The sequence below is a fragment of the Borostomias antarcticus genome, assembly GCF_949987555.1.
Source record: "Borostomias antarcticus genome assembly, chromosome: 10".
NCBI classification, from domain to species: Eukaryota; Metazoa; Chordata; class Actinopteri; order Stomiiformes; family Stomiidae; genus Borostomias; species Borostomias antarcticus.
Genome location: NC_140243.1, coordinates 23,391,914 through 23,409,997, shown reverse-complemented (window position 1 = coordinate 23,409,997; position 18,084 = coordinate 23,391,914). Strand labels below are relative to the sequence as shown.

Sequence of the window (18,084 nt, the reverse complement as noted above, 5' to 3'; positions counted from 1 at the left end):
GAAAGGGAGGTTTGTTAGAGACATGCTCATTGTGTGTGACAAGCCTATGCAGCATGGTTCTTACTTATAGGCCTGTGTGTAACCTGCCCCTCCTGCTGTGTAAACCGCATGGTGTCTGCCAACCTGGGCTGGAATGGTGTTGAATAAACTAACAGGGTGTGGTCCAAATGTGGTCTGCTGATTGATTAATCCCTCCCTCTCTCTCTCTCTCTCTCTCTCTCTCTCTCTCTCTCTCTCACACACACACACACACTCTTGAATACTTGTTCTCGCTTGTCCATAGCATCATGGACAGGGTGGGATAGACTGTGAATAGGCATGTTGCATCGCCTGTGTATCTGAAGTCAGTGAACCAAATCCGTGAAAGAGTTTGAAATCAATCAAGTAACCTAGTCAAGGTCTGGTCGCAACAGCAACATTGTTGTAATGTTAATTCCCAACTTTCCTGTTTCCACTCCTGAACCGCTTCTCATTCCGTTCTCCTCCCCCTCTCCCAGGCAAACGCCCTGTGACACGCCCTGTGACACATTAAAAAGTTGGCTGAGTAGAAATCAAATCACGGAAGAAACCCTTTTTCCCGATTTATCAAGTTTGAGCTCTTGGGAAAAGGGAGAGGGGGAATCTTCGAATAGAAAGCTGATACTGCGCACGACTTCCCTTTATTTCCTGTTCACAATTAAGGTGAGATAACTTTCCAGTTTTTATTCTGATAACGTTCTGAATTCGTGTGAACTTCTGATGGGAGCCTGTTTGTCTGCTTAGGTTCAGAAAACACTGTAGGTTACTGACGGATGTTAATGGCCCTTTCTACCTAAAATGTGTGTCAGTTTTAGTTAATTTCTTTGGTGGGTTCATTAATATTAAATCACTGGCGAGCGGGTCGTCTTGTCATTACCTATCCTGATGGCCGCAGGTATCGGGTTGTCCTGGTCGGTAACCCAACCCTTAATCCCTTTACACTTCAGGAGCAACCTAGTCCTGTCGTTTATTTATTTATTTTCTCTTTTCACTATGTCAGCTTTATCCCGGGAAACAAATCGTCCGGATTAGTTAAACGCGGGGGGCCAAGGCTGACCCCCCCCCGCCTGCGTGCAGCGGGACGTCCGGTACCTAGTTTACTTCTTGCCATTATTAATCCGCGAAGTATCAAGCAGCAATCCAACGACTGCCAGGGCGGCTCGTTCACCGCTCTTATCAGCATGTATTATTAAAATCATGATAGGACTCCGGTAGCGCGAGTCGAATGGCGACCCAGCTGTATTTAATCAATGGAACGGAAGAGAAATCGCTTGTACCTGCGGCTCTAGACTACAGGTACATGCACATGCGGTGCAAGGTGGTGCAGGGTGCGGAAATGAGTAAGTCAGCCACACCTTGTGCGGGATAGCTCCTTTTTTCCTATCATGCCCATGCCTCTCTGCCCAGTCCAACCATACTAGACCCACCATACTAGACCCTGTATGGCAGAAAGAGTGGGCCGGGATTATGGTGATTTAACCAGCAGCTCTGAAGGGAAACCACGTCACGATTTGAACCAGAAACTATGAGGGGAAACCACATGCATCAGTTGTCACCGCGCTGTAGGTTGGATTTTAAAGAACTGCACATTCCTGGTCAAATCCTTCATCTTTTAGAGAGGGGTAAAGCCCAGGTCCGAACTTGCAGGCTACTCAATAAACTTTTCTTAAACGGAATATTGACAATATTCCGGTTGCGCGTGCCCATGTAAACATCAATAAACCGTTTGAATAAATGGAATATGGGCATATTCCGAATATTAAAAAACCGAATAAGACCCCTGGTTTATTCCTTTTCCAAACCGAATGTTGGGTCATGTATACGCTTATCGGTTTATTCCCACCAAAAGGAAAATTATTTTATGCTCTGCGCATGTTTTATTCGCAAGGAATCTTGGTTCTGTAGATTGCTAACTAACGTTAGCCATTCTCAAAATGCAATACAACACAAATCTATAGTATATTTCATAGGTAGGCCTACAGTTTATTTTATTCTGCAAAATCAATTCTGTAATCATGTGTAAACAAACTAGTTTTGTACTGACAAATGTAATTTTGCACAAGCACACTACACATAGGCTATCTATAGTGTATTTTATTATTCTATTTGTTGCTGCTGTTTTGATTGTATTTCTGCTTGTTATGTTGTCTCCTGTTCTGTGATTGTATTTATGTATTTCCCACCAATCCTGGCTGGGAATCTTCATCCAAAGGGCCCGGGGGGCTCTGGTGTGAAGTGGCATATGAAAGAGCCACAGCACCGGCGTTTATTTCCTCTCGTTTTTTCCTTTCAGTAAGGAAGTGAATGAGGAGGAGTGTGAAGTGGTGTTGCTGGATGAGAGCAAGCTCTATAGCGCACCACAAACATGTTGCTATCGTTTCCATTCTTTGCTGTCTGGGGAGAAAGGCTAAACAGGAAGAAGAAAAGCGCCGAGAAACTTTCATTGCGATGACGTTCTCCGTGCGTTGCTGATTTAAATTCGGAATATACCGAATGATTACAATTACCATGTATACAGGAATATTCCCTTTTGCTTGCGCATGTAAACTCCTTATTCCTAATGTTTCAATAACCGGAATATGGACAATAAACCGAATATTGAGTGCATGTAAACGTAGTCACTGAGCTCTAGATCAGCACCTTTCTGACATAAGATAGCCTATTCTTGGGTTCGAGGCAGTTGGTTTAGACCTGCAATAAATTAGACCCAAGCCCCCAACTGGTGTCTACTCTGCGAATCTCCTGGTAGACTCGTCCGTCATTCAGGACTCTCAAGCCACCAAAATTGCAAAGTTGGTGGTACAGTTGTCTGACCCCAGTCCTGTCCTGGTTCTAGCCGAGACCTGGTTCTGGGTTTCACGTCGGACTCATTACATCCTCTGCTTTAGTCCACAGACACTAGAGACACTAATGGATGCAGTGTACTGTCAGTCATTGTTATATATGTCCAACACCTGCCTACACACACACACACACACGCACACACACAAACAAACCCAGACACCTGCCCTGTCTTCCCCTGGTCTTAGCTGTGTGTGATGGATGGAGTTTTGTGCTTGGAAGCCCCGCTCACACATCAAATAAACATGAGGACAATAATGATGACAGATGCTCCATGGTGTCTATGGGACGTTGTTCGCAACGCTTGGGGGGTACTTCTGTATGTGTGTGTGTGTTAGCATGGAGGTGGAAGGCACCACGGCGGGGGTATATGAAACTGAATCCTGGAGCCTGATCATGGGCGTATTCTGCTCTCACCTGCCCAGTAATTAGGTTAATGCAAGAGAAGCCCTAATTGGCACTGGCCTGTGAGGTGTGTGTGTGTGTGTGTGTGTGTGTGTGTGCGTGCAAGTGTGAGAGTGCGTGCGTGTGTGCGTGTGTGTGTGTGTGTGAGCCTCAAGCTGTGACATCTTTGTCAGATAGGATATTTACTTAGTTAGGATTACCTTGACCTCATCCCGACATCACCCTATATACACTCACCATCATCATCATCATCATCACAACCTTTACCTCAGATCACCAGCACTGTTCTGGGCGGTAACCACACCCACATACTGCAGCCTGATGCAGTACCATACTTTTCTGTCATTGTGGCATCACAGATAACTCCAATATATTAGATCTTATTATATACGCTCTCAATCTCATTATCAAATCTTTATTTATTGAGTGTCATTGAGTGGCTTATGCCTCCAGCCATTGTGTATGTGCGTGTGTGTATGTGTGTGTGTGTGTGTGTTAGTATGGGTGTGTGCATGTGTGTGTGTGTATGCGTGTGTGCGTGTGTGTTAGTATGGGTGTGTGCGTGTGTGTGTGTTAGTATGTGTGTGTGTGTGTCTGTGTATGTTGTTTACAGGCATTGCTGAGAGAGTGCAACAGACAGGTACTGAAGCAGGCAGTAGCTCCAGTAACCAGACCCTGTGGCCCTCTGCAGGCTACTGAGGATTGGGTGTCTCTCCCGTCAGAGATCACAGATTCCATTGTGTTTACCTCAGAGGCTCCCCAACCTCTCCCTGTCCTTACCTCTGTTTACCTCAGGGTCCCATTCCCCTCCACCCCTCCCTACTCCGTTATTCTGAGATCATGCCCTTCTCACCTGTCTGCAGTGCCTCCCAGGCCTCGGCCATAGGAGCTGGCCCAGTTTGAGTCAAAGATGGAAACGTAGCCAGACTCAGGTCTCTATGGAGTATTGTCAGTGTGTGCCTACAGTACGTGTACCTCTCCTTCGTGTATCTCTACTTCCTAGCTGAGCAACTGTCTGTTCCCTGGGAAAAGAGAGAGAGAGAGAGACAGAGAGAGAATGGGGAGGGAATATGTGAAGATGTGGGGAGAATTCACAGTAATAGCTGTTACTTCACGAGACCATGGCACATTTCAACATTTATTTCCAGTTTCTTCAAACCAACCAAATCAAAATTATGTCGCGATTTGGGCAACGGTAATAGTGCATCGACTAGCCCAATGTGCTAGTTGAGAAGTTCACCCCTTATTTCTTCGACCAGGTATGGAGTCGGCCATTCAGACCGTGGTGGCAGTGTACCTCAAGTCGGCCGGGCGGAAGGAGAACCTGGGGGCCAAGGACTTCCAGAGCCTGGTGAAGAAACAGCTGGGCAACATTATGACTGTAAGGGAGACTCCTCACCTCCACAACACCTCAGCAGTGGTCTTCTACCACGCCAGACAGCATTACAGTTATGACTGTGCATTCACCTCATATTCACATATTCCTCTCTCTCTCTCTCTTTCTCTCTCTCTCTCTTCCCAGGGAGCAAACAGTTCCTCAGCTGTGAAGGAGATGCGACAGGGACTGGACGAGAACGACGACGGGAAGGTCAGCTTCCAGGAATACCTCACCCTGATTGGCTACCTGGCCAACACGCTGAGCCAGCAGAGGACAGGAGCCAATGAAGCGCCAGCTACTTAGGCTCTCCCTCCACCTTTATACTGAGAATGCTAGATAGATCTCACTGCAGCTACCGCTACATTGTCTGTTCAACGCTAAGTAATATCTGACAATAAAACATACAGTAACACTTGTATTTACTCACTTGTAATCTAAACTATGGTCTCTACAGTCTTGTATGAGCCCTTCACTGTAGGCCTTGGCCAGGAAGGCCCTGTATGAGACAATATTCAATAAGCTGTACACCATGGCAGACTACAATTCAAGCCCTTTTGAAATAAAAACAAGACATCCTTGCTTTTTGACTATTTCTGTTCAAATACCAAGTAGATGCATGGTTTCAAACTGATCCAGGTTTTGCCTCCAAACTAGAGGGCATTTCCTGACCTGAGGGCGTTTCCTTAGTATATATAATGATGTGTGTTACAAAATGTCTGCTGTTTGTAGTCTTATGGGGCTAAGATCCCAGACATAGATCTCTGTAAGCAACTGGCATTTTTAAATCTAGGACTAGGCCAGGTCTGTGTGCAGTAAACCAACCTTTCACCCACACACACACAAACACACTAGACTTATATGACAAGACACCAAGCCCTATTTCCATAGCCTTCAGGCCTTCTAAATTTAGTCAGCTGCCTGACACTGTCACACTCCATGGCTCAAGATGCATCAGCATATTGAAACTGGACCTGGATGCATAAGCCACCCTTTGTGCTCAAACATATGGACTGCAATGCTATACACAAACATACAGTAGGCTATAGGCTACATGTGCACACACGCACAAACATACACACTGTGCCCCCCCCCCCCTACACACCTTTATACTGCAACTCTATATCCAGCAGCAGGGAGATAAACAAAAGGATTCACTCAGAGATGTGTACAGACTGACTCAGATTAAATGTGTACATTAGGACAGGACCCTTCCTGTGACGATGGCTAGGCATCTATATAGAAGCATCATATCCATGGGATTCTGTTCTGATGTAAGAACAGTAAGAACATATTGTAAGAGGTATGTCAAAGTGTTTCTGTACTGTATTTTCTGTAGATATCTAGGTGTTTATGTGCTTTTAACATATCTTTATTTTGTGTGTGTGTGTGTGTGTCTGTGTGTGTGTGTGTGTGTGTGTGTGTGTGTTTGTGTGTGTGTGACAGTGCGTGAATGTTTCTTGATGCATGGCTGCCCAGGTGTGTTGTCCCCCATTCAGATAACCCTACACTAATCCCTCTGATACTCTATCAGGTACACAGCCCTGGGTCAGACAAACACCCCCCCCTCCCACACACACACACACACACATACACTCACCACACACACACACACACACACACACACACACACACACACACACACACACACACAGGCAGGGCAGGTAACACAGGGCAGATAAGAGAGACAAAAGATACATACAGACACAGTATATATTGCAGTTACGTCATTCGATCAACTTGGAAGCAGTTGTACCAATGTACCAGACAGACACCGTGCATGGAGGGCTTATGACTGTTTATCCAGCTGTTTATTGTGGCTGTCCTCCCATCGCTGCACAGCCACCTCCCTGTTTTCACACTTACAGGTACCCACTCTTGTGTGCCTGGGGTAATTGTTACAATGGCACAATAGCACGCTGTGTTAAACAGTAATTGATACGGTGTCTCTGCATCAAGATTCAATTGTAACCAGGGACCAGCCTCTAAACTCGTGTGTAAACTTTGTCAGCGGGCAGGAAATGCCCACAAATCTCTCTCTCTCTCTCTCTTTCTCTCTCTCTCTCTCTCTCTCTCTCTCTCTCTCTCTCTCTTTCTCTCTCTCTCTCTCTCTCTCTCTCTCTCTCTCTCTCTCTCTAGTCTCCCTGTCACCTCTCCCCTCCCTGGCTTTCTGAAAACTGATCTGTGTCGCATTTGGACCTGATGATCGGGATCCCCAAGCCCACCTCCCTTGTTCTCTGTAAAGCGCATTGTGTTGCCTCTGTGTATGAAAAGCCCTATATAAATAAAGCTTTGATTGATTGATTGATTGATTGATTGATTGATTGATTGATTGATTGATTGATTGATTGATTGACTGATCAGGTCTGTATTGATCCGATGAAGGGACCGGACTGCTCGGTTCAGCTGTCGGGCGCAAGACGTGGACCAGCGTTCCCGAGGATGATCGTAACAGTCTGACCGCTACTTGACCAGCACGTATCACACCGTCACACCATGTCCCGTAGATGTGCAGGAGGGTAGCATCGGTGTTAAGGCCGGCGTCGGGGTGGCGTCGGGGTGTTAACGCTGACAGCTGGTACAGTATGTGATCGATTGCATCTGACGAAGAGTCCATTAGCTGAATGGCAGGTGTCCCGGACGTAAACAGAGATGGGAGAGAGAGAGGATGGCCTGGGGGGGTGGGGGCGTTGGGGGGGGGTGGGGGGCGGGTACGACAGGTGGGGGGAGGGATGAAGGTAGAGGAGAAGGAGGAGGAGGAGAGAGGCCGAGTGGGAGGAGAGAGAGCAGTATTTAAGACGCTGTCCACCTTGTGCTCCTCACCAATCTTCGTTACGCTCTCTCTCTGTCCTAACCGTCCAGAAGGCCAGCGCTCCTCTCCACCGCTCAGGTAAGAAGGACAGGGATGAGGGTCGGAGGGAACAGGGATGAGGGTCGGAGGGAACAGGGATGAGGGTTGGAGGGAACAGGGATGAGGGTTGGAGGGAAGGGAGGGGGGGGGGGTGGAGGACGGTTGTGCTCAAACTTCCAGTTTTACAGAACGCGCACCAAATAGCCTAGGGAACAGCTGACTGTCTACCTGTGTGTTTGCCCGAGCTGCAGAGTGAGTATTTGTTTTGGTGCAGCTGCCTGTTTACCTCTATTCAGTATTTGAACCGTCGTATTTGCTGTCTGTAATACTTCGCTTCATGCCGGAGGAAGAACGATTTGCTCTCCCTGCTCTCCACCTTCTCTCTCAGACTTGCTCCTTATTCCTCTCTCCTATCTCTCTCTCTCTCTCTCTCTCTCTCCCTATATTCCCCTCTTTTTCACTAAAGGAGCAGGCACCTGCTTGCTCATAAGGCTCAATCACCTTAAAGTATGATCAAGGTGAACCACATCCAGGGAGTTTCTACAGTATGTATCTAAGCAGACAGTAGATGGATTGGGAGCCAGGTTTGACTGACAGGAGGGAGGGAGGGAGGGAGGGAGGGAGGGAGGGAGGGAGGGAGGGAGGGAGGAGATACACCTGTCCCCTGTGTTAACTTCCATCCGGTCGGTGTAGCAGAGGAAGAGACCAGCTCAGGTTTCCCCTCTGTCCCAGTTCCATCTGTACTGGTCCGGACGTTGCACCAGTTTAGAGTTTCACTCTCATCGGCTGGCTCGTGTGTCTATCCCGCCCCAGTCCCCTTTGGACCACTGATCCCAGATCGGCTTATCCTTCCTGGCTCTTCATCTGAGCCAATAGGGGAACTGACGGAAGAGCTGACCTTAGATCAGTGATTACCTTACTTATCTGACTCTGCTTCTGTTCCCTCCCTGTGGACGTCTCTCTTCTTATCCTGGTCTTTACGGCCACATACTATATATGCGTATGTGTGTGTGTGTGTGTTGAGCTCTGACTTAGCATTATACAGATAGACCTATTACAGTGGATAATGTCTGGATGTACAGTGTAATGTATTGATCCTGGCCTCCTGTCCTGCAGTATGTCTATGCCCAACTTGGAGAACGCGTCCACTCTGGAGAACGCTATGCAGCTGATGATCCAGACCTTCCACAAGTACTCTGGGAACGAGGGGGACAAATACACACTCAGCAGGTCTGAGCTCAAAGAAATGCTCACCCAGGAGCTGGGCAACTACCTCGGGGTGAGCTGGCGTGACACACACACACACACACACACACACACACACACACACACACACACACACACACCTACACTCACACACACTATCTCTCTCTTTCTCTCTTTATCTCTCACGCACAGATACACACTCTTTCTTTCTCTCTCTCTTTCTCTCTCAAACACAGATACACACACACACACACACACACACACACCACATTCTCTCTCTCGTTCTTTCTCTCTCTCATTCACAGATACACACACACACACACACGCACACACACACACACACACACACTGATCACCTATTAACCTCTGTCCCTGACTGTGTGTGTGTAGAATGCCCAGGATAAGGAGGCGGTGGACAAGGTGATGGGGGACCTGGACGCCAACAACGACGGTGAGGTGGACTTCACTGAGTTCATCATCCTGGTCGGGGCTCTCACCGTGGCCTGCAACGACTTCTTCCTAGAGTGGAACGAAAAGGAAGAAAAGAAGAAGGCCAAGGCCAATAAGTGAACACACACACACACACACACACACACACACACACACATGGTATTGTACATTCACCTTAGATTGAGAAGTTAAGAGGGAGACATGGAGATGGAAAGATACGTTCACCTGAATCCTGCCTTGGCTAATGTTTGTTCTTTAATATGTAAAACACAACAAACACACACACACATGCACACACACACACACACACACACACACACACACGCACACACACTACAACAACTGAGGATGGTGCACTAGTGCGTGGTGGAGAAAAGAGTGGTGTACGGTACATGTATGTGTGCTGTCTCATCATCCAAGCACAACCTGTAATTACCCCGGAGTTGCGACCTGCAACCTGTAACTACTCCACAGTCAATATCATTGAGTGAGTCATTGTTTAATATGTGAATATATGTCTCTCTTTCTTTTCACACATTTTGTAAACCTCTGTTCCTCCTCGATAAAATAAACATGACATTTAACCGAACGTTGGGTTGTCGACTCGAGGACTCTTTTCTGACTTGGTTGTGAGTGTTCAGTTTGCTTCCCAGCAGAGGTCACCCTGGAGATCAGCTACTGCTACGGTCAGCCTAGCCCTACGCAGTACAGGTCAGGCTAGGGACTGCGTTCAGGGGGCAACTCGACTGATCCAGCAGTGTAGTGGTGCAGTTTGACCACTAGATGGCAGTAGATAGATCCACATAGAAGCAAGGACAACAGGTCTGTGTGTTTCTGTGAATGTTGCCAGTTAGCCACAATTCGCTGGAAAAGTGTGTGCAGCTGGGCAGAAAAGAGCATGTGCATCTCACTCCAGTGAAGCTCTGCAGTGATTGGTTGCTAATCCGTTACCGTCAACAAGCGGTACCTCGTGGTTGGGTGTGGAGTGGCCCACTTTAAACCACCCCCTGATATTTCAAGACTTTAATCCAAAATCCGTTATCATCCAGATAAAGCACATAATTAGAATAGTGTGAGTAAAATGAACAGTCCATCATTCCATGGACTGTCAAGTGGTGGTCTAAATGACTTTAGCAAAAAAAGGTGTGATAGACATCTATAGAATATTCATACATTCGTATGTGATAGACATCTATAAAACATTCATAGACTAGGCTACATTATTATGTGATAGACATTTGAGGCCTATAGATGAATAACCATATATGTGTGTTTGGATTTTTGGGGAGAGCTTGATCATGAACAGATGTACGGACCATCCTACTATGATGATATACATCACTTGCAAGTACACAACGTCATCTATGTAGTGCTGTGCATTTAACCCTCTTTTGATGTAAAAGTGATAGACACTGAGATTACAAAACAGTAACACAATTGTAAATGTAAATAGCACATATTATTATTCATCTGCAGGCTTCATTGATAGCACATTACACCAAATAAGACCATCCTAACATTTAACTTTTAAAGGGTGTCAGTACCAGTAGTATGTTGTTGACCAGTATGTTGGAAAGTAGGTGGGACCTTGAAATGACCTTGAACTGCTTTGGGCCCCAATGCTACAATGTCTGTTTGTTTAAAAGCTATTGGATAGGGTTACTGTGTGTCTATTTAGGAAGTTAAGCAGCATTAATATTAGAAAGCCAGGAAATGTTTCTTTCTTTCCTGTGGTGCAAGTTTAATGAGGAGTCTGGGTAATACCAGTGTGTGTGAAATTGTGCTTGTGTGTGTGGTTGTGTGTGTGTGTGTGTGTGTGTGTGTGTGTGTGTGTGTGTGTGTGTGTGTGTGTGTGTGTGTGTGTGTGTGCATGTGTGCGTTTAAGAAGAACACAGCATAGAGTTTTTTTAACTGAACCTACAACCTTTATTGGACTGGATAATGTGTGCAGAGGAGCAGAGCAATGGTGGGGAGGGTGTGAAAGTTCAGAAAGAGAGGAGGAGAGGAGAAGGGAGGAGAGGGGAGGAGAGGGGGAGAAGGGAGGAGAGGGGGAGGGTGTGAAAGATCAGAAAGAGAAAGAGGAAGAGAGGGGAGCCGAGGGGGTGAAGGGAAGAGAGGAGATGTCCCTCCCTGCAACAGGGAGTTGACAGCACTGTCCGTGCTACACCCGATCAAGTCATTTTCACAGGTCTCAGATAGGCTTTTCACACTAGTGGGAAACTCCTGTGAATCTGGAGGGTATATCCAGGCCACTGAGGTCTACTGGGGCCGGGCTGAGCTCCAGACCAGCACTGGGGGAAAAACAATAGACTTCCCAAAGATGGGACACCATGACCGGGAGAAGAACACAGATACCGCTCAGCTGGGGACAAATCCTGTTCTCTCTCTCTCTCTCTCTCTCTCTCTCTCTCTCTCACTCTCTGATCAGAGGAAAGGAGGAGAAGGAGAGAAGGCCTGAAGAGAGGGGCAGAGGGGTGGAGGGGGGCGGGCGGCTGCTCAGTGAGTAGGTGGATAGGTAGGTCATTACTCTAATTAGAATGAATGAATGAATGTACTGGATATATCCATGGAGGGAGGGGACGAGGGGACGAGGGACAGCCAGGGGACTACGCTCTCTTGCACACTGCGTCTGACAGATTACACACACGCACACACACGCACGCACACACACACACACACACACACACACACACACACACACACACACACACACACACACACACACACACACACACACACACACACTACTGTACACTCATACTCACGCTCACACACACACAGACCACTCACACACAGACACACATGCATGCACACACTCTTAATATCTCATAAATGGACAGCGCCCATTACTGTAATAGCTAAAGACCCCTGTGTGCTTGCTTGTAATAGAGCCCTACACGGTGTTCCATACATAGCTTAGTCAGAGAGAACACCAGACAATCTGAGAGAGAGAGGGGCGAGAGAAGAGGACAGGAAGGAAGGGGGGGGGCGAAACACTGCCTTACTCTGATACACAAATCAAATCACCACAATGACAGAAACAAAAAGCTGTGCAATCACATATTAATACACAAAATAGCTTCCTGTTCAAGGGAAATGGCCCATCGGTCCATCATCCAAATATGTGATTTGGGTCGCCTTTACGTCACCATGACGCAGTTCTGATCTTGGAGCTTCTATATGCTTCCTCACTACAGCAGAGGGCTCTCCTCCATGTTGGCTCAAGCTCTCAGTTTCTCCTGAGCTGACTGAATCTAGCCTCGTCTCACTGCAACAGGACCCTTTGGCCCAGACTGCCACTCTACCCACTGTGCAGAGTCGGCCGAGCGGAAGTCCGCTCACGCAAAACCTATACCTCAACTCCTATTACTCTCATCTAATCATATCCCCCTCCCTCCGCCTCTTCACCCCTCTCTCTCTCTCTCTCTCTCTATCTCCCTCTCTCTCTCTCTCTCTCTGTCTCGCTGTCTTTTTCCTCCTTCTGGCTCCATTCCTCCTACACAAAGTTCAGTTGGATCGCAGGCTGTGTAGTACAGTTATGATCACATTCTTGTTTAATCTATAATCATACAATACAACACTGTACCAGAAGCTCTCTATCAGATAGAGACCCCCTTTTAAGGGTTAACACATAGAGGAATTTTATTAATACTCAATACTATACTGTGATAAGCTGCTATGCTACTGTATGATAAAGTATACTGTATTATCAGTTCATTGAAGAGTAGTGGTTTGGAAAAGACTCATATGAACCTTGATACCACCTTCTTGTTCCTTTTTTTCTGATCGGCTCACACGGTCATCAATCAAGGTTCTCTGGTTGAATCAGTGAAGTCTAGCAGTTAAAGGCGGGCCATGTGTCAATAGGACAGTCAGCTTGAGGTGAAGAGCGTTGATTGGCTGGCGTAGCGTTCTATAAGAAGTCGACCGGAGCGCCCTCTCTCCCTGATTGGTTTGTGGAGAGAAGGGAGTGGGACCTTTCTGCCTCTCTCTGGGAGAAAGAGGATGTCAGTCCATTTCTCATCTGGAAGAACTGTCGTAAATGATAAAATGGTGTTTTTATTTTTCTTCAAACAGGAAAAAAAACCTTATTTTTTTTGCAAAAGAGTTAATATAAAGGTAAGGGGCGTGCCTGCTGTCCAGTTCCAGTCCCATAGACATAATAAAACCCACGTTCCCCTCTGCTGGGCGAGTCCCGCCCTCTTGCCCCTTTCCTGCTGAGCCGATTGGGTGGGGGAGCTGTCCATCAGAACGTCAGGGTTCTGTAACTCAGCCGGCCGTGCTGGTGATGGTCTTGGCCGTGTAGTTCTGGAAGAGCGGCTGCAGGAACATCCCCACGGTTCCGGACACGCACACGAACACGAAGATCCACAGGAACAGCCGGTCGATCACCATGGCAACATACTTCCAGTCCTCGCTCACCTGTGGGGTTGGAGGAAGAAAGGAGGGAATGTGGGGTTAACGGGTTACACAGCTATCTATCTATCTATCTATCTATCTATCTATCTATCTATCTATCTATCTATCTATCTATCTATCTATCTATCTATCTATCTATCTATCTATCTATGTCGGTCTGTCTGTCCATCTACCTACAGTACCTACCTACCTACCTACCTACCTACCTACCTACCTATCTATCTATCTATCTATCTATCTATCTATCTATCTATCTATCTATCTATCTACCTACCTACCTACCTACCGACCTACCGACCTACCGACCTACCGACCTATCGACCGACCGACCGACCGACCTATCTATCTATCTATCTATCTATCTATCTATCTATCTATCTATCTATCTATCTATCTATCTATCTATCTATCTATCTATCTATCTATCTATCTATCTATCTATCTATCTATCTATCTATCTATCTACCTACCTACCTACCTACCTACCTACCTACCTACCTACCTACCTACCTATCTATCTATCTATCTATCTATCTACCTACCTACCTACCGACCGACCGACCGACCTATCTATCTATCTACCTACCTACCTACCTACCTACCGACCGACCTATCTACCTACCTACCTACCTACCTACCTACCTACCTACCTACCTACCGACCTACCTACCTACCTACCTACCTACCTACCTACCTACCTACCTATCTACCTACCTACCTACCTACCTACCTACCTACCTACCTACCTATCTATCTATCTACCTACCTTCCTACCTACCTATCTACCTACCTACCTACCTACCTACCTACCTACCTACCTACCTACCTACCTACCTACCTACCTACCTCCATCTAATAACCCCCCTGGTCCCTCTCCCTCTGTGTCTCTGTGTCTCTCTCTCTCTCTCTCTCTTTCTCTCTCTCTCTCTCTCTCTCTCTCAGGTCACAGGTTAATATGAGCAGAGACTGGTTTCTGCCACAGAGCTCTGATGGGGTCTGACAGAGGAGAGGGGGATGAGAGGAAGCGAGAGATGGAGAGAATAGAGAAGGGGGGGCTGGCTCCGTAACCGTAGTGATGATGACTTGAGGAGGGGGAGGAGTAGGAGGGGATGGGCAGTGGTGGGGAGAGAGAAGGAGGTCTTGAAAGAGGTTGGCATGGCAACGGGGTGGTAACTATGCCGATGATGGACAGAATTATGCATAGTGTTAATTCTCTCTATGTACATTTCTCATTCCAGGAGGGAGTGAGAGAGAGAAAGAGCTGTACTCTCATGATGCCAGAGGAGGGAGAGAAAGCCCCCCCCCCTCCCTCTCTCTCTCTCTCTCTCTCTCTCTCTCCCTCCTCCTTCGACACAGGAAGAAACCTATAGCTCCACAGTCACCTTGCGCCATGTAAGCAGCTATAATTATGTCCCCCAAGTAGAATATTTAGAGAGCAAAAGCCTGGTTGCCAGATCTGTCTCTTTTACTCATGATTTGTTTTTTAGTGTCGCCTGTGCACCTAATGTGAAAGTGCTAAACAGTGCTGTTATGGTGTATATAATTCAATTTCTACACTCTAGTCATGATCTTTCATTTTCATTCGGCCAAGCGTGAGGGTGACACCACAGCTCTGAAATGTGCCGTGTGACTAGAATAGTATACCGCGCACTAGTGGGTGAACAGGGCTAAGTGCCTAGTGTTAGTGTGGCGCGCAGCAGTACTCACGCTCTGGTCGTCATCCTCGCTCTTCATGTGGTTGGCGATGAAGCGGACCCCGTCCACCGCCTCGTCGAACCCGGGGCACGCCTGTCCGAGCAGGGCCTGGGTGAGCGCCGGACCCCCTCCGCCCGCCTGCTTCCCCCGGGGGAGGTTCCCCCCGGCCGCCCCCTCCCTCCCCTCCCTCAGCCCGTTCAACCCGTCCATGGTCCCGCTTCCTCCCCCTCCTCCTCCTCCTCCTCCTCCTCCTCCTCCGACCCCGGCGCCGCCCAGCTCCCCGCCAAACTGCTTGACGGAGGCCCGGTTCACATAGCAGGTGCAGGGGTCGCTGTTCTCCTTGCTCGGTGCCGCCGCCGCCGCGCTCCCCGCCCCCGCCGCTCCTCCACCGCCTCCGCCCCCCAGGCCCAGCCCCAGCCCCGCCATCAGCCCCCCGGCCTCGCCGCCCCGACACCCCCCCTCCCTCTGCTCCTGGGCGCGCCGTCGCTGGCGCAGCCGCTGGCGCTCGCAGCTGTTCTTGGGCTGGCGCATGAAGAGCAGGGCGGGCAGCTTGTCCAGGAACACCAGCTTGACCCAGGGCGGCATGGTGTGCGTGGTCGGCGAACGGTGGTGCACGTTGAGCACGCACACGCTGGTGACGATGGAGAAGGTGACCAGGACCATGGTGAACATCAGGTACTTGCCCACCAGAGGGACATCCAGCGAGGTGGGCGGGACGATCTTGGAGATCAGCAGCAGGAAGACGGTGAGCGCCAGCAGGACGGAGATGCACAGGGTCATCTTCTCGCCGCAGTCGGACGGCAGGTAGAAGACCAGGATGGCGAGCGAGGTGATGAGCACGCAGGGGATGATGAGGTTGATGGTGTAGAACAGCGGCTTCCTCCGGATGATGAAGTCGTAGGTGATGTCCACGTAGGTGGGGTCTGCCGGGTTCTCGTTGCGGCGGCCCGGCAGGGCGATGATGTCCCACTCGCCGCTGGGCGTGAAGTCGTCCATGCTGGCCACATCGGTGCGCAGCACCAGGTCGATCTCCGTCCGGTCGTAGGTCCAGGAGCGGAAGCGCATGGTGCAGTTCTGCTGGTCGAAGGGGAAGTGCTTGACCTCGATCTTGCACGCTGACTTGTAGATGGCCGGAGGCAGCCAGAAGATGCTGCCGTCGTGCGACACCACCGCGTTGGAGTAGAACGACACCTCGTACATGCCGTCAGCACTGGGAAGGAGAGAGAGAGAGAGAGAGAGAGAGAGAGAAAGGATGGAAAGGGAGAGAGAGGAGGGGGAGAGAGATGGAGAGAGAGGGAAGGGGGAAGAGATACAAAGAGAAAGGGGGTGTTGGGAGGAAGAATAAAAGATCATTCAGAGTGGATTCAGTTGAGGCCTGCCTGCAAAGCCTTCGTTGGACAGACCTTTGTTGAAATACTATTTACTAATTACTTATCTGTATCTGATTATCCTTGTCTGGCACAATGGAACCAATAGGTTGTTCCAAAAGATACAAACCCCGCCCACCTGACACTTCAGGCAGAGTCAACCAAACGCTCAAGTAATCGAAAGGATTTCCAACTGTATTTTGACCCGGGTCCGTGTTTGTGCTGTACATACAGTACGACTACAGTAGGCTCGGTGTTCCTTTCTCCATCATTGTCTGCTCTTACTGTGGCCTCATTACTGACACTCAGAGAGAGGACTGTCTGACAGGTACAGTGAAGACCAGGGCTAAGATAAGTCTACAGTTACAGTCAGTTAAGGTAAGGTGACACACACACACACACACACACACACACACACACAGGCTAATTAGGAGAAGGTCAGCTAGGTGAGGGTTTGATGTGTGTCAGGGCGGTAAGGTAACACACGGCTGCTTCTACAAACACAGCCACACACACACACACACACACACAGCTTTGGCTGAACCTACACGGACGGCCTGGACAGGGAACACCAGGAAACATCAGGTTACAGAACAAGAGGACTCAGGTCAGGTCAGAGTGTTCAGTTCAGAGAACGTGGATGGGATCAACAGTGGTGAGACTGGAAGTGTTGATAGCGACGGCGCGCGTGTTTCAGAGGGTTTGGAGGTGTTGAGTTGGAGGGGTTGGGGACCTCAACTCAAGGATTTGATGGAAACTTAGCTTACACATATTACTGATTAATAATTATTCAAAAGAGAGATTATCTTACTGTAATTTATGGTCCTTAAATAAAGAGGATGTCAGACAAGAGAATGTAAATCCAGGTTTATTGCTTTTCATGCAAGGTGTTACAGCAGGGATAAATCCACAAGACAACAGCTCCCAATTCACATCCGTATCTCGTCTTATAAGACGTGGGACCCACATTCCATTAGTCACAATAAGGCTCGGCCAGCAGGCCTGCATCTCTCATTGGTCAGTCTTATCAGTACAACTTGTAATTGGCCATTCTAGGTTGCTCCCATCTTGGGAAAGTTAGGCCCAGGGACATTAATCATAATATACTGCAATGATCTGGTGCCATGAATATTACTCAACTCATCCTTGCCACATGCTAGCCTATGCGGATGATAACTCCAAAAATAGGTTTTGACCTTTGGAGTCCCGGCCTGTGCCGCAGAGAAACGCCAGAGGGGAAAAGCCCACCTCAGATTCAATTATCTTTTTTGGTCATTTGTACAAGATACGGGTTACCATGTACAATGACACACTTAAAAATGCTGCGCCCAACATCCGTCTGATGCATACAGAACAACCCTGAGATTGAGCGTCTCATGGTCTACCGACTGAGCTCGCCGGGCGTGACAAGGTCAGACGGATTGAGGCACGTGGATTCATTTACACAGAAGTCAGAC

The 18,084-nt window shown here is 48.3% G+C and overlaps 3 protein-coding genes across 3 annotated transcripts in view; 2 read left to right on the top strand and 1 right to left on the bottom strand.

Moving 5' to 3' along the window:
* Window positions 1-559: 559 nt before the first annotated feature.
* On the top strand, window positions 560-5,184 carry LOC311313987 (protein S100-A13). Its single transcript, XM_084444246.1, has 3 exons — window positions 560-681; window positions 4,524-4,645; window positions 4,787-5,184. Exons 2-3 carry the CDS (start codon window positions 4,526-4,528, stop codon window positions 4,943-4,945), a joined length of 279 nt encoding a protein of 92 aa, XP_084300372.1. The 5' UTR covers window positions 560-681; window positions 4,524-4,525; the 3' UTR covers window positions 4,946-5,184.
* Window positions 5,185-8,607: 3,423 nt separating this feature from the next.
* s100t (S100 calcium binding protein T) lies at window positions 8,608-9,266 on the top strand (the record flags this gene model as incomplete). Its single annotated transcript, XM_084444636.1, has 2 exons — window positions 8,608-8,769; window positions 9,087-9,266. The coding sequence occupies 2 exons, from the start codon at window positions 8,608-8,610 to the stop codon at window positions 9,264-9,266; spliced, it is 342 nt and encodes a 113-aa protein (XP_084300762.1).
* Window positions 9,267-13,415: 4,149 nt separating this feature from the next.
* The window catches only part of chrnb2 (cholinergic receptor, nicotinic, beta 2), a gene marked incomplete at both ends in the record, with an annotated part of 18,559 nt that continues 13,890 nt past the window's right edge, over window positions 13,416-18,084 (bottom strand). Inside the window, 2 exons of the mRNA XM_084444117.1 lie at window positions 13,416-13,568; window positions 15,273-16,470. Coding sequence (XP_084300243.1) covers window positions 13,416-13,568; window positions 15,273-16,470 — 1,351 coding nt within the window. The remainder of the gene's footprint in view (window positions 13,569-15,272; window positions 16,471-18,084) is intronic.